Here is a 17,059-nt window from a genome sequence, read left to right on the forward strand (position 1 = left end):
ATAGTTTTATTGATCAGCGACTCGTGCATCAACATGGGTGGCCGGTTCTCGGGACAACCCGCCGGATCTTCATGGCATCTCAGGGACTTCGGTTGAGCACAAAAGGGGCGTGTCGATTGAAACTTGTGATAAATGGACGCACGTTCCCGGACGTGTATCTCATGGTATTACCGGCCTTATGCGCTGACGTTCTGTTTGGACTTGATTTCCTTAAGCGGCATGGTCGTTTGGAAATAGACTTCGGAGGGCCGGACACGCTCGCTGTGTGTGCCCTCGCTCAAATGGACATGGAGCCACTCTCACTGTTCCCCAACCTGACCACTGATTGTACGTACCCCTGTAGCCATCAAATCGCGGCGCTACTCTCGCGCGGACGCGCAATTCATTGCGGAAGAAACGGCCCTGCTCTTGAAGGACGGTATCATAGAACACAGTAGGTCACCGTGGAGGGCCCAAGTCTTAGTGGTGTGGAGTGAGGCCCACCGCAGGCGAATGGTAATCGACTATTCGCAAACGATTAATCGTTTTACACAGCTGGATGCCTACCCATTACCGGGGATGGACGCCCTGGTACGCCAGGTGGCCCTGTATTCCGTTTATAGCACTCTCGATCTACGTAGTGCGTATCATCAAGTCCCCATCTCTAGGGCTGATCGCGTCTTTACAGCCTTTGAATCGGGTCAGCAGTTGTACCAGTTCACGAGACTTCCCTTTGGGGTAACGAACGGCGTCGCTTGTTTTCAGAGAGCTATGGATGACCTCGTTGCGAAGGAGCATTTGACGGATGTCTTTGTCTATCTGGACAATCTTACGGTTTGTGGGTATGACCAGGCGCATCACGACGCTAATCTAAAACGCTTCCTCGAGGTCGCGCGGAAATATTGCTTAACCATGAATGAGGCGAAGTGTCAATACTCTCTACGCACGGTAGACCTTTTGGGGTACACCGTGACCCATGGCTCCGTCTCTCCGGATAAGGAGCGTCTGCGCCCTTTGCTCGATATGGCTCCGCCTAGCGATCGGGCTTCGCTGAAACGCGCTCTAGGGCTGTTCGCCCACTACTCAAAGTGGGTGCAAAATTTCTCCGCTAAGCTCCGCCCCCTCGTGGCCTGCGACACTTTCCCCATGGGCCCGGCCGCCCTGGCGGCCTTCGAGGGCCTTAAAGTCGACATTGCTGGCACCGCTGTCGCAACGATTGACGAGAGTGCCTCTTTCGTTTTGGAGAGTGATGCCTCGGATCATGCGATAGCGGCGACTCTCTCCCAAGGAGGCCGCCCTGTGGCTTTCTTCTCGCGGACTCTCACCTCCGCCGAGCGGAGGCATTCGTCTGTCGAAAAGGAAGCGTACGCGATCGTCGAATCAATTCGGCGATGCCGTTCGTATCTGCTTGGGCGGAGTTTCCAAATCATCACGGACCAACAGAGTGTTGCGTTTATGTACGACACCTTACATGCTCAGCGCATTAAGAATGAGAAAATCACCCGTTGGCGTATCGAACTCGCCGACTTCTGCTACACCATCAAATACCGCCCGGGGAAGGATAACCTGGTCGCTGACGCCTTATCGAGGCCGGCCACTTGCGCGGGGGGTCGTATCTTTGGAGGGGCTGCGCACTTTGCACTGCAATATGTGTCATCCCGGGGTAATGCGCTTCGCGCATTTTGTGCGCGCGGGCAATCTGCCGTACTCGATGGAGGACATCCGCCGCATCTGCCGTGATTGCGCGATCTGTGCGGAACTCAAACCGCGTTTTTATAGCCCCCCTCTGGGGACACTCGTTAGGGCTACTAGACCGTGGGAGCGCTTGGCGATGGACTTCAAAGGGCCGCTGCCAATGTCGAGCAACTCTCGCTATCTGCTCACTATCGTCGATGAGTATTCCCGATTCCCCTTTGCTTACACGTGCGGGGATATGATGGCTGCCACGGTTATTCGGTGCCTGCGGAATTTGTTTTCTATGTTCGGGTGTCCGGCCTACGTGCATACCGATCGGGGTGCGGTGTTCCTGTCCCAGGAAGTGAGGAGCTACTTGCTCCAACATAATGTCGCTTCGAGCTACACCACCCCGTACCGGCCCCAAGCTAATGGACAGATCGAACGCTTTAATGGGATTATATGGCGGGCCGTCATGCTAAGCCTTCGGACCCTCGGCCGAGGCCTCGATAAATGGGCGTGGTCGCTGCCTGCCGCACTGAACTCGATCCAGGCTCTCCTATGTACTGCCACCAACCAGACTCCTCACGAACGACTGTTCCACCACCCTAGAAGCTCCGGCAGTATCCAGTCTTTACCCAGCTGGCTCGCTGAACCGGGGCCCGCCTATCTCAAACGAGCGGTTCGCACTAGCAAGTACGACCCCCTTGTTGACAAGGTGCAGGTCCTCCAGGCTAATCCCGAGCATGCCCGCGTGTTAACGGCGGATGGCCGCGAGTCTACTGTCTCCGTACGCCATCTCGCCCCTTGTGGGGACGACGACAGGGATATCGACGAACCCGTCTACGAGTCTATGGACTCTATCGAAGCTTCCCCTATGGAACTACCGCTGTCACTCCCGTCGTCCCCCGCCCCCGTGCCCGAAGGCGCAGGGGCGCCCCCTCCGACTCCGACCTCCGGCGGCTATTCCGACGCGGGGGACTCCGGGCTAGGGGACGCCGTGCCCGGTAGTTTCCGAACACGAACTGGCAGGGAGGTTCGCCGCCCCGACCGCTACGGGTGGACCGACTGACGTGGATTGACGTAACCCTTTGGTTTATTGCTGATGCTTGCTTGCAAACTGCCGAGCGGTAGTATAGTTTTAACGACGGGGAGAATGTAGTGAAATTATACCAAGGTGAACCCAGGGAGCTCGCCACGGAAGGGGCCGTCTACAAGACCCGGGACAACCGGGGCGTGCGGACACTTCGGCGGGACTCACTGTGACATTATCCAGTAGTTTGAATGGTATGTACGCCCCAAATGCTGCGCTGATGATGCACTGCGCGAACCATTGTTATATTGTTACTTCCATTGCTGTTCTTGAAATGCTCTGATTTAATGCCTATTGCTGCATGTATTGTTACAGGATGTATTGCCGATCTAAATGATATTAAAGCCTACCCAGAGGTAAAGTCGTGTCTGCGCTTGATTTTCACGACAAAAAGTATAAGGCATCATACTAAAATACACATAAAATACACAATTTGGTGCCTGTCTGTCTGACAACGATACATTCAATCGTTACTTATCCAATCTCGACCAAATTTGTCAGTGGGGTTAAGGGTCACACGGCAGAGGTTGTAGCAATTTCATTTGTCACCCTCCCCAAGGGGGTTTTCCACCTTGGAAAACGCCGCATTAAGGTGTATAAATAGCTTATTGTGACGTTTTTCCACATATGTTTGATTACCTTTTTTAAGCAACTGCTGCTGTTGTTTAACACGAAACTGAATGAGAGGAAACCCAATGATCTTTATATGCTTTATATGCTTATGATCGTGGTTCTGATTTTTCTCCGGCATTATATGCTTATTGTGTCCCCCACAGACTAACGGACCCAAGCCGGCTCGACTTGTTAGATCTCAATGATCTTAAGCCCTTAAAAGTCTTAGCAAGTATGGCGTGCGAGGTTTCCACAGACACCCTTACGGCCCAATTGTGACCTTTATTCGATGCATACCCCTATTCCTAACGGTCTGCATTTTCCCCCCGGGTTAAGACGTTCCAAATCCACCTCAACAATGAAAAATCAGTGTTGTATGATCCCAATCCAATGCGAGAGGTGGCTGCGCATTTGAACCCGTAGATACGGAGCCCGTTTGAACCTGTAGGGAGCGCGTGCAGTAGTATTGACAAATACAATTTGGCAGAGACGGTCAATTCTGATCGAGTGAAATCTAAATGCATACTTGTACAGCATGGGATGAGGTCTCTACGTTCAAATTGTGACTTGGGTGTTAATGTTACGAGATCATTTGGTAAGGTTAGTGAAGGAGAGTTGTATTACCTCACGGTGGACCTGCTTAATGGCGTCATCTTGGATGATGGAATACATGCATGACAGCTCAGCAACACATTCTGCAGGAGAAAGGCATTTGCTCCTCACATTTCATACAATATTCTTTGATTCGTTTTATCATCTGTTACTTTCAAAAACATTTCCAAACTTTCTTTTTTCAACATTTGTATGTTTTTTGAAGAAAAATCATCTTATACTTCAAGTAGAAGAGTCATTTAATGCAAGCCAGTCAAGCACTCTTCTATAACTTTGAAAAATCAATGCCACCGATTATATATACATCTTCTAGACATGTTTACCCGACTGATGTCTATACTCACTGGATTGAACGCTGAATTGCGCATTTATTGCGACTCCACCAGAAGTGTACTGGCAGCCATATTGCTTTCCCCAATACACTCACTGAGCATGTGACGAAAGTGGAAAGCTGTTGCTGATCCGTTTGATTTCATAGGTTTTTTTTTTTTTAACGAATATTCTGATTTCATACTGAATGAATTGCTAAAAAAAATACTGTACTTTAAAGCAAAATGCAGTCGTGCACCGCCTACAGGTGTAGAAACCATGACGAACGCGGACGAAGAGACAGGAGTGATTTTTCATCGGTAAGGCCGCAAACACTGTTACTATGTGTGCTACCGTGGATGTTCCTAAAAAATGAAAGAAACTGCCAGCTGGACAGAAGACAAATGTCTTACTAGACTTGTTTATTAAATTGAAGAAGCATAACCTGGTGCTTCATAAGCAGTTTGTTCCTGTAACTTGTTGTTCATGTTCACAAGTGTAGGCCTGGTTTTTCTGGTGGTGGACATTCCTTGTTTTTATTACCTAAAGGCATCAATGTGTGTGACGTTAAACTAGGCTTCCTGTCTGGCAGCATTAGTTGGTGGACGTTAAATATCCCATGGGCCCTTCACGAAGAGTAGGCGAGCTACCGCCGGCATCCTGAACAAATTCAAAATTCCTGCTCTAACCTACAGTGGCAATTGTGTCAGCGGCAGAGCTGTCAACATGCTGTGGTAACTACCTGTACGATTGGCCATTAAAAGCCGGAAGGTCCTCAAGAGATCCTTATTAACAAAAGGTCTTCTAACAAATTGATAATGAACATTGTCTTGTGGATTTCACTTCCCTTTTGATGATATTTATAACAATCAAAGATGTTTTATGAGATAAAACATTTCCTTTTTCTACATTAGCATTTTCTATTGAACCTTCACAGCCAATTTCAAAATTGCCATTTTTACCTGCACCACCGAAGGTGGACGAGGTTATGTTTTCATCCCTGCCTGTCTGTCTGTGAGCAGGATATCTCAAAAGGTTGTGGACGGATTCGGCCGAAACTTGGTGGACAGTTTGGGTGTGTGACAAGGAAAAATTGATTCGATTTTGGTGACAATCCGGATCTTTGAATTTATTTAAGCGATTCTTCATTGTTGAGTGATAGCGCGACACATCAGACATACCTGGTAGTACAGCTTTCACATCATGAGCAATTAAGAACATTACATTCAGTTTCCTGTTTGACAGAAACACTAAATTGCATGAAATGTTCCAATTTTAACCCCACGATGACCGAAAATTGTTTAATCCACCCTGGCCGAAACCTGCCAGAATACGATTTCGTTTTTGCTGGTGGTGGTCACCTTTGTGAAGTAATCTCGTTGGATTCAATATAAATTCAACTTGTAGTCGAGATTTACAAGTTCATCTGTCTTGGCTCAGGACTTGTATGTTTTGGACGCTTGTTGGAAATTTAAGATCTATCTTTTTCCATTTGTACGTAACTGCGCAAGGACACAATTTCATTTACCGTTGTCTTTTTTCCCCAAGATGGTGTGATGACCGATAGTGTGGCACATGAGCACATGATGTCAACTAAATGTGTCCATTGAACACTGATGATTGCAGTTGCACCCAGGGGAAACCATTATCGCCAAATATGGCATCACTAATGCTTTTTAAAATGATGGCTAAAAATGATGAAATAATAATAAATAAATAAAATATATATATTTTAAATAAATAATTAAAATAAATAATCAGAAACTCTTTTTTTCATGCCTGTGGCTTCCATCCTTAATATTGTTCTGGAAAAACGAATAAACGGGATACAAGGAATGTAACCTTGAATGTCAGGACGGTTTTCAGGCAGAGTGTCCCAGCCTCGGCGCATGAGTTGTGACACACGCTCACGATATGGGGTTGTTGCTGGCAACCCTTCTTCACTAAGGTCAGGTCTTTGACCAGCTACCACCTCCATCATGCTCACCACGTCCATTGTATCTGCACAGCAGAGACAAGTACACATACACAAGGTAACTTGGACAAAACAGAGGATGTTATCTGTTAGACCCATATTATCCATGCCATATTATACAATTATATGGTGATTAATCTACTGTACAGAAACAGCAAAGAAAAACTTTTTCAGGCAGATAAGGTCAGCCCACTCTCTTAACAGCGGTCACTGGCGAGGGAATGAAACCTGAACAGTGTAACTGGGATTTGTGCCATGTGTGTCAAAGGAAATTGGCCGGGGAAAGTTGGGGCGGCTGCCAGCCACGTGCGCTGTGGTGGTTGGAACTTTGAGCGTGTGCAGATATAGCAAATGAACCACAAAATCTCACACTGAATCAACTTCCTTCCATGTTTTTCACCTGCAATCTCTGCAGCTCTCATTTATGTAAGCCACAAGTCATGTACGAAATACTTTCAAATATGACGGTCTCCAAATCCACAATTCTCGAATAGGTGAATGTGAACCGATTGAAAATTGCATGTACTTGTACACTGGAAAATGGCTGCTTTCAGCTGCCCAAGCAACATGTCATCAATCTTTTGCCATTCACTGAACAATATTTAGCATGCGGAAGATATGGTGATGAGCAATTGCATAAAATTGATTTAAAAAAAAAAGAAAAAAGACACGTCATGGCCACAAACATATCAAATAGTTCTGTGTATATGATTTTGCATAATGATGACAAAATGTCAAAGGTTTCTGCATACTTGATGCCATGATTGCTCACAGACAATGACGAAAAAGTCACATGACTCTCAGAACATGGTCACCAGGAAGTTTCAAGCTTTAGTTTCTTTCCACATTTCAAGCAAATAAAGTAAAAATAATGTAGTATGATGCAAACAAGTAGTACACAAAAACAAATCGACACAGATAATTTTGTGCATCAACATGTGGTGGAACCTAATAAAATGGAAGCATGTAGAATCTAGGTTCCTGATACAAATATCATCGAGAACAGCACTCGGTAGAGCGCATACCTCCACCAAGCTGAAACAGTTTGTTTTGTATCCCTGATAGGCTGGATCTGGATTCGGACCTGAACCAAAATCTAATCAGCTTGTTCTCGTCACCAAACCAACTCATACACCTAGTTTAGTCACAAGTCATCCGTAGCTTTTTTAAATATCATGTTATATATCGCTTTTCGCCCGATCCCTCAATGGTGAATAATCACTTAAAAATTAAATAATTATCGTATCCGAATCCATATTCAGATATTAACCAAAATCGAATCGATTCGTCCTTGTCACACACCCAATCGGTCCACCAAGTTTCGTCCAAATCTGTCCACAACCTTTTGAGATCTCTTGTTCACAGACAGGCAGACAGACAAAGAAACAAACAAACAGACAGACAGGGGAGAAAACATAACCTCCATCCACCTTTGGTGGTGGAGGTAATGAATCATAGAAGACACAGTTATAAATGAGATAGGGATTAAGGAAAAGGAAAGGAAAACACAGGGGAAAATGTCTGAAAATCAATTAAATTATGTATATTATTTCACACAGTAGTTGAAGTATGTTCTAGATATACAGGTGATGTTTGAGGTATGAAGTGAATTCCACAATTTCAATGACTCTTCGTTCGTTCGTATATGCAGCACAAGGCTGCGGGGTAGCGTCATTGGTTGAAGGCGCGGCTGTGCTTCTGATGCAGTGCCCTCTGCTGGCCAGAGCAGGAATTTGTAATTTGGCAATGGTGCCGGCGATAACTCACCTACCCTTCACAAAGGACACAATGAGATCTTTAGCGTCAACCAACAAATGCTGGCTGACAGGAAACCAGTTTAATGTATATCCGAGGGACATTGAGTATATTCGGACATTGACGTAACATATATCCGTATATCTGAAGTTTAACGTATATCCGTACGCACATTGATGAATCGTCCTGCCTTTGAGGCACGGGGATGACATTTTATCGCTTGGTCGGGATTCAAACCTCGGCCAGACAGCTTAGAGGCGAGTGTGCATAAAATGTTGGCCATCTTGTCAGCCCTTCAATGACTGATAACTTATTGATGAATTAAAGTATGACCTTCAGAAATATTTTAAATCTTTGTTTAAATCAATTCTACGTAATAATTTCTCTAACTTGCAATTCCAAAGAATTCCAGAATTTAGGGTCAATAAAATGAACTTCCTATTTGCAAAAAGAGTTATTGCAAATTGTAAAAGATAGATGATAAAATTTGCCCTGTGTTCTCGTTTATATTCCGTTTAAACATGAATGCTGCACGTTTTGGCATGCAAGTCGATGTGGAGTACTAGTCAAATTGGCAAATTTTCTATTTTATTTTTCCTTCATTCATAGATAAGTCGATTTGGAGTACAAGGGGAAGTTAGATAAACTACAGTAGTTAGCAAAACTGTCAGTCAGAATAATAGAGATGTTAATTCCTCCCTGACACTCAACTTGTATATTTCCCGGGTCATCAATATTATCGTGTCCTCGGGGTTAAGACCCCAAGAGGATGAATGACCGAAACGAGCTTTACTCCGAGGCGTATACCCAACGTGGCGGTAGTGACACGCGCGGGAAGGTTCGAAGTCTTACCGGATTGAAACACACGCAGGGGTTATCGAAACCCACAAAGACAAAGACGGGACAGCAAAATCCACAATACAAGAAAAGTAAAATTGGACAAATAATTATTTAATGAAAATAAATGCAAATAACAACAATAAAGAGCAATCAGAGATTGCAGACACTCGGCAGAATGTGTTTTCAGTGGTTTTTAAGGCTTGTGTGAGAAAACAAATATGGCGGCCGAACCACGTGACCGATGACCTCATTAATCATTATCAATTATTTTTTTCTCCACCAATTTATTCCCAGATTATGCTCAATAAATTTCAGCTTGATCGGATGAAGTTTTGTACTTATCGAATTATGACGTCGTAATGGAGGCACCTATGACATCATCATTAACAGACGAGACCGCGTTCTTTTTGCCTTCAGAATCTTCCACGCTGACGTCACACTCTCCCAATCACCGAGCTCTACTCAATCATGAAGGCCAGGGCGTGGCCTCCCCGTTAGGAGTCGTCGAGGGCGGAGTCCAATCTCCGTTCGGGAATGTTCGGATGAAGTCGTTCCCTTGCCGATTGGCAAATGTGCTGGGTGTTGGTTAGCCCTGGCGGCATTGTGAGCACTGATCTGTATATACTACTGGATAGCGGGTCGGGCTCTTGAGTTGAAGTCAGCGCCCGGCCACTGGACGCCATGTTGCCACTCGCATAACTTTTTTGTCAACACGCTCCGCTAACGTATTATGAAATGCCGGCTTGTGCTGCTATTAATTGCATAAAGAGACAAATACGAGGATGTGGAAAGACATTTCATCTGTAAGTACTGAAAATTAACATTTATTTGAGAATGTTTTATTTAAAAAACGTTGAATTTGAATGTTAAATTATGATGTTTGCACAACCGCGATCTGGATTCAAGTTTCAACTACTGAACTTCAGAACTAGTTTGACTCAACCGCAGAGTGCGCAAAGTCACTGAGCCAGGACATATTTCATCAATATGCGGTCCCTCAGGGCTAAGTTTGACCCAAAGTCTTTATCTATATATAGTTATCGAGGACGAGTATAAATAGCATGGTCCCGTCTAATAATGTGTACCCTGGATGATTCAAAGTTGCAAAACTCAATGCAGTTAAACTTTGAAACCAATAACTGATTCTGTATAAGTACATGGTAATTGAGTGTTTATATGGCTAGTATGTTGAGCCTTACATATTGAATATGTTGTAAATTGTTGCTTCGAGTTGTACTTTCATGACTATCGGCTAATTTCTTGAAAATATTTTTTTCAGATTTCCATTCAGTCGTCCAGATGTTCTCCAGAAATGGGTTGTGAATGTGAAACGTGACAAATGGAAACCTTCAAAGAAGTCTGTCCTTTGCTCAGACCACTTTGATGACTCATGTTTTGACAGGACAGGTCAGACCACAAGACTCAGAGAAAATTCCCTGCCAACCATATTTGATTTTCCGACCCACCTGCAGAAGGTACATAATACAAGAGTTTCATGTTGTGGTGGAGTAACTGAGATATAAATAGTGTCATGTTGTAGCTGTCACTGCCAGCAGTGATTTTCACACTTGTCTACTTACATGCCAATTGATGTGTCAAATATATAAATTTTGCAAACATATCAACATCAGCAACTTATCAATACTTTTCCACCATCTCTTTGCTCAAGAACATCCCAAATAAATAATCTTGTATAATTTCTTCGTTCATAATTAATTCTGATCTATTATTCTGATGGATTTCCAGGATGAAAGGAAGCGAAAGCCACCCAAACCACGGTCTTTCCCGCAAGAAGCACTGGTCAATCTGCAAGAGCCACTGGACAACACACCCAGTACATCAATCATCACCAGCCCATCAAAGCTTGCAGCAACGACTGGTGCTGATCACACATATGCTGTAACTGCCAGTCCACGGAGTGTGAAACGTAAACTGGACTCTGTGCATGACAATCTTTGTAGCGTCAAGAAAAAGCTCAAATTGACACAGCAGAAATCACGTCGCTGCCAGAGGAAAGTCAAATCTTTGACCACAGTTGTTCAAGCACTTCGTGATGAGCAGCTGCTCTCTGAGAATGGAGCTGACCACTTCTGAAGCGTTCTGCATTCAAGATGTGCTCTTGCCTCTCATTAAATTTGTTCACCTTATGCTTGTGACTAACAAGTGATTTCAAATAGTGTATTGACTGTATTCTCTTCTTTGTATTTGTTGTTTGCAACTGGGAGACAATGGAGCACTGACAGGCTGCTCTTTTTGGCTCCTTCAAATGTCAGCATTTTGTGCTTTTTGTATCCTGTGCATCATCGCATTTTGTCACCATATCATCTGAATATGTGGATCAATTTTACTTCAAATGTGGATTATATTGTAGGATAATTGTTTAGATCTGGATTGTTTCTTTGTGCAAATTTGTTCTGTGAAAGAATACTGGGAAGCAACAATGAGTCTTGAGTGAACTGAATGGATAATGCTTGCTTGGTGGTGTGACAGTACTCCGGCTAATCCTCTGGTTGTTCACTGCAGTGTTCGGTCAGGCATGTCGGCTGTGGTGCTGTCTAGTCTAGGGATTACCTGCTTGCTGTGAAACAACATGTGGCGGTGACTTTTGGTGGTCGTGCCTTCTCCGACGTGGCACCCACACTGTGGAACCATTCCCAGAGGAAGCCGGGCATACCTCCTACATCAGTATCTGAGCGAAATGAAATGTGTGGGACTTTAGGCCACATTTCTGCAATCTGTGTGCCAAACCGGGCCAGAGAACTGTCTGGGTAATGAGATGAAGTGTGAAACATACCCACGACAGAGGGTGTCGAAACCCTGACCTGGCGGTCGCCAATCAAACGCATTACCACAAGAACAAACTGAAGACACTTGTTCAATGATGATTTTGGTGACAAAATGTTTGTTTCTTTTGTTGAGCCTCTTTGAAAAGGGCACACAACATATGTCGGTCAATATTATTATTATTATTAATTGAGGCTTTGTAATAAAAGGTGCCTTTTTATTCCAACTTTAAGCTTTTTATGTTTCATTTGTCTTTCAGAAGACTTTGTTTGTTGTCAACTGATAAATTCTTGACATAGAATGAGTAAATGACCCAACATTGAAACCATCACATATAGACATCCTGGAGAAAGTATTCCATGAGAACAGCGTTGACCACAATGCCCTTAGATTGTGGACTAATTTATTGGATCAAGGATGATAAAGTCTTTGAAAAATTAGTAAATTTTAATAATAATGCTTTATTCTCAAGCAATTTGGATTATACACTAAATTCATACTTAAATCGAGAATTATTTGAGAAAAACACAAACATGGACAAGAAATTTGCGTTGAAATTGTGAGGAAGGTTGGCAAAAAAATCAATCAGAATTGAGTTTTCGAGCTGCTAACCTGGAACGTACAAATAAACATTAATTTGAAGAATTACATTGAGAGTTAAGAACAATAAAACGAAAGGATATTACAAGAGAACATTGGCGTGCCAAATACATAAACATATACATTGTCTGTCAATCATTGAGTTTGGAAAATGACACTTTGTATATATTTACAAAGTATAATTCTGAAAATTTTGCACATATAATCTAGGTTTCTTTCTAAAACAGCTTGTTGAGTGACTTTCAGTTGCGATGTTACGAGGTAGTTCATGCCACAGTTGTGCAAACGCCAGGAACTGACACAGGCCGCGCCTCCTTGTGCGAGTGGCAAGATGGCCGCCGCTGTCGCGCGCCGGCTTCACAGCTTTGTACAAGCCTATTGGCCGATGCTCTATCCAGTAGTATATACAGATCAGTGATTGTGAGCAAATGAGTCCATTTACAGTGCGATTGTTGTAGTTGCAATGGCGGCCCTTTTTGATGCAACAACAAAGGGAAAAATCACAGGACAATTACACACTGAGGTTTATCCTTAAGCCCTTCCTAATTAGCATAGCTCCACCCCTCATATGGAGACACATATACGATCTTACCTGGACAGTCGGCCAAACTTAATTTACCACGAGGTGGTTCTTCCTCTTCGTGACACTCGGAGCATTCTAATTCTACACGATTCTATCTCGGCCAAGGTATTTCATCCCTACCCAAAATACACAATATTAATCAGCTGTTTTGTGGATATTATTTGAATTACTTTGTGGGATGACCTTTCGGATAAATTAGGAATGTAAATAGTGTTTCAACATGTTTGTTATCATATAGAGGTACCGTATTTAAACCAACCTACACAATCAATATCAGCACAGGTTCACAGCACATTACACTTTGCCAGTACTGAACATTTCTCGCTGACACATTTTTGTTTTTGTTTTTTCCTCGGCGAACTTAAATTCCAACTTAGCAACGATCAGGGACGCCTCTTCGCGGTGGTTGTACCCCCCAATGCAAGTCGGGGGCCAAATTTTCCCCATTCTTCCTTGCTGCCCGGATTTGTCGGGGCAGCGCGGTCATGGTCACAGTTCCCATGGACCGGCCCTTTCCCTCTTGTCTCTAACTCTAACTCTAAATCTAACTCTAACTCTGTCATAGCCCTGACTTCCTGAAGGAGAAGGTACATCATCCTGGATGTGGGGGATGTCTAGGTCACTCCTAAGCGATCGTTCAGCTGTCGGATTTGCACCAGTGAGTGGATTTTTTTCACCAATTTGGCATGCGGATGAGCGGGTTAACGTTTAATAGCTGGCCCAATCGGCAAATGTTCCGTGTAATGATTTCTGTAGTGTATTGTAAATTAACAATTATACAATTGATTTCGGAAAATATCACACTTTGAATTTTTTTTTCATTTATGCAATTCGATGTTTTAAACCATAGATAAGTCGATTCTGAGTAAAGTCGAGGCCTGGACTTCTGGGAGAAATGTATGGACTTGCATGCTGAAAAATACGTTAGTCCCAAATGAAACCAGTATAAAATAGAGCAGCACTCAGTAGAGAGCGGATTGGCCGGATCTGGATTCGGACCTGAACCAGAATCGAATCGGCTTGTTCTTGTCACCTCACCAGCTCATCCACCTAGTTTTATCACAACGTGTCCAAAACGTTTTTGAAATATCATGCTACAATATATGCATAATTTTAGACCGATCACTGAATGGTGAAGAATCGCTTAAAAAATTCTCCTATCCGGATCTGGATGTTCACCACAATCCAATTAATTCATCCTTGTGATAAATCCAACCTGTCCATCAAGTTTCCTACGAATCCGCCCAAAACTTTTGATATACAGTCACGTGAAAAAGTAAGTACACCCCATGTAAAGATTTGACTTTTTCAACATATTTCAACATAAAGCTATTTGATCTTCATTTCAACAATATTGATAGATAAAGGTGATATAATATAACAAATATCATGAAACATTTACATTTTGTAGTCCATTGCATAATTTATATAAACATAAATGCAAATTTCGCATGTGGAAATAGTAAGTACACCCTTGGCTCTAATAGGTGGTATTGCCCCCTTTGGCAGAAACAACCTCAAGTAGGCGTTTCTTATAACTGCCTACCAGTCTCTGACATCGACTGGGAGAAATTTTTGTCCACTCCTCCATGCAGAATTCTTTCAGCTGTGCGATGTTTGAGGTGTTTCTTGCATGCACAGCTCGTTTCAAATCCCCCCACAACATCTCGATGGGATTTGGATCCGGGCTTTGACTTGGCCATTCCAGAACCCTCCATTTCTTTCTTTTCAGCCATTCCTTGGTGGATTTACTGGTATGTTTAGGGTCATTGTCATGTCACAAGGTCTACCTCCGGTTGAGGCTTCAACTTTCCGACAGATGGCCTCACATTATCCTCAAGCACCCTCTGGTACAATGAAGAATTCATAGTGGATTCTATGATGGTGAGCTGCCCAGGCGCTGATGCAGCAAAGCTGCCCCAAACCATAATATTTCCACCACCATGCTTTACAGTTGGTATCAGGTTATTGTGGTCAAATGCTGTCTTTGGTTTTCGCCAAACACGTCTTCTGGTACTGTGGCCAAATAGCTCCACCTTTGACTCATCTGTCCAGAGCACATTGTTCCAGAAGTGCTGGTCTTTGCCTAGGTGTTCATTGGCAAACTTTAGTCTTGCCCTGATGTTCTTTCTGGACAGCAAAGGTTTCCTCCTGGCACACCTCCCATGTAGATCAAATTTGTGCAGCCTCTTTCTAATGGTAGGCTCGTGCACTTTGACATCAACAGTGGCAAGAGCTACCTGTAGGTCCCGTGATGACATTCTGGGGTTCTTCGAGACTTCTTTCAGCATCTTGCGGTCTGCTCTCGGGCTGAACTTGCTGGGGCGGCCTGGCTTGAACAAGTTGGCAGTTGTTTGGAATCTTCTCCACTTGTAGATGATCTTCCGGACAGTCGAATGATTGATTTCAAATTGTTTGGAGATCTTTTTAAATCCCTTCCCAGACTCGTAGGCATCTATAACCTTCTTTCTGAAGGCCTCAGAGAGCTCTTTTGATCTTGGCATGGTGACGCCACACACTTCAACAACAAAGAGCAAACCAAACTAAATGTCAGAGGTTTAAATAAGACAGGTTCCTCCAAGATCCTCTCTAACGATGTTCTAATCATTTGCACCTGAGCTGGTGCACCTGATTCTAATTTTAGGTATTTGAAGTCGTGATTAATGTAGGGGTGTACTTACTTTTTCCACATGCGAAATTTGCCTTTATGTTTCTTTAAAATATACAATGGACTACAAAATGTAAATGTTTCATGATATTTGTTGTATTATATCACCTTTATCTATCAATATTGCTGAAATGAAGATCAAATAGCTGTATGTTGAAATATGTTGAAAAAGTCAAAACTTTACATGGGGTGTACTTACTTTTTCACATGACTGTATCCTGCCCAGACAGACAGACAAACAAACAAGCAGACAGACAGACAGACAGACAGACAGACAGACAGACAGGGGTGAAAGCATAACCTCCACCCATCTTTGGTGCCGGAGGTAATTAATAGTGGTGGGGAGAGAACATCTGGATCTCGATGGGAGGAAAATATATATATTTATATACATATATATATATATATTTTTTTTTTTTTGAATCATTGGCAAAAATAATATAAAACAGTGCAAAAGATAACTTGTAGAAGTCATTCATGTAAATAATAAATAACAATGCAGTGAGGGGAGGACATTTTGTGAACACCATTATGACTATGGATAATACCTGGATGCCCTTCATGATTCCAGAAACCAAAAGGTAGTTGGCACAGTGGAAGCATTCAAACTTACCTCCACCAAAGACATTTTGTATGCACGCATTAGCCAAGAAGATGATGGTGGATATCTTTTATGATACTCGTGCCATTATTCCCACCTATCAACATTCCAAAAAGGAGAACTGATAATGGTAACAGTTACCGTGAGGTGTTGGAAAAACCGTTTCTATCAGCCATGCAGAAGAAACATCTGGAATTTGCACCGTCAGGACTTTGCTTCCACCACATGGGGAAACGCATTGAGCTGATCTCGCATCAATCATATTCACCTGATGCTGCGTCATGACTCTTAGTTATTTCCCAAAATGAGAGACAGCTTTTGTGGTCACAACCTCTCCTCCGGATTAGAGTTGGCATCAGCAAATTATCCGTGGGCTCTACATATCCATGAACCCGACTCATGATGCAAGGAACCAAGGTTTAATTCCAATATAGCCGACCATAAGCGTTTCGTCCATTGTAAACCAAAGTCTGGTGCTCCTGCCTCACACCTAGCTCTGCTTCACGCTGTTGAAACCAAAGCTTTCAGGATCATTGGCATCTCCCGCGATGAAGCTAACTCCGAGGGCCTTTCACTCACTCACCGCAGGCAAGTTTGGTGGTCTTTCTGTCTTCTAGCGACTCCTCTCCGGCCTTGCTCCCCCCAGCTCTGTCTGTGCTCTGTCCCCCAAATATTCCTGCAGGTCATACAAGATCTGCCAGCAACCCTCTTATGGTTAAACTGCCGAAATCTCGGCTCTCTGCTCACCTTCACTCTTTCATTCCTCTTCACTACCGCCTCTGAAACAAACTCCCTCACTCTCTTCAATCCCTCTCCTCCCTCCAGGTCTTTAAAACAGCTGTTCCCCACCATCGCTTATCTTCCCCCATCCAAAACCTTGATCTTTTCTACCCCCGTTCATTCACCCCAGATCCACTTTTTTGAAATACAGACTTCTTTCATGGAAGTCCTAGCCGTGTCCATGTGTTTTATAC

The 17,059-nt window shown here is 43.6% G+C and overlaps 2 protein-coding genes across 13 annotated transcripts in view; one reads left to right on the forward strand and one right to left on the reverse strand.

Annotated features, from left to right (window-relative positions):
- The window catches only part of LOC137416554 (THAP domain-containing protein 1-like), a 231,879-nt gene extending 220,020 nt beyond the window's left edge, over nucleotides 1-11,859 (forward strand). For 2 of the 3 annotated variants that reach the window (XR_013624508.1, XM_078784169.1), the window contains exons 2-3: nucleotides 10,129-10,324; nucleotides 10,596-11,859. Coding sequence is in view for 2 of the 3 variants with exons in the window: in XM_078784169.1 (XP_078640295.1) it covers nucleotides 10,129-10,324; nucleotides 10,596-10,943 (544 nt within the window). In the remaining variant the exon portion in view is untranslated. Of the gene's footprint in view, nucleotides 1-9,452; nucleotides 9,653-10,128; nucleotides 10,325-10,595 lie in introns of those variants that run through there. The other variant, XM_068102190.2, reaches the window with a different exon arrangement.
- LOC137416549 (uncharacterized) overlaps nucleotides 1-17,059 on the reverse strand; it is a 123,229-nt gene that overhangs the window by 18,736 nt on the left and 87,434 nt on the right. For all 10 annotated transcript variants that reach the window (XM_068102171.2, XM_078784166.1, XM_078784163.1 and 7 more), the window contains 2 exons: nucleotides 6,122-6,280; nucleotides 3,983-4,053 (listed from right to left, as the gene is read on the reverse strand). In XM_068102171.2, the coding sequence (XP_067958272.2) occupies nucleotides 3,983-4,053; nucleotides 6,122-6,280 (230 nt within the window). The remainder of the gene's footprint in view (nucleotides 1-3,982; nucleotides 4,054-6,121; nucleotides 6,281-17,059) is intronic.

The sequence above is a fragment of the Myxine glutinosa genome, chromosome 9 (genome assembly GCF_964187855.1).
Source record: "Myxine glutinosa chromosome 9, kmMyxGlut1.1, whole genome shotgun sequence".
NCBI classification, from domain to species: domain Eukaryota; kingdom Metazoa; phylum Chordata; class Myxini; order Myxiniformes; family Myxinidae; genus Myxine; species Myxine glutinosa.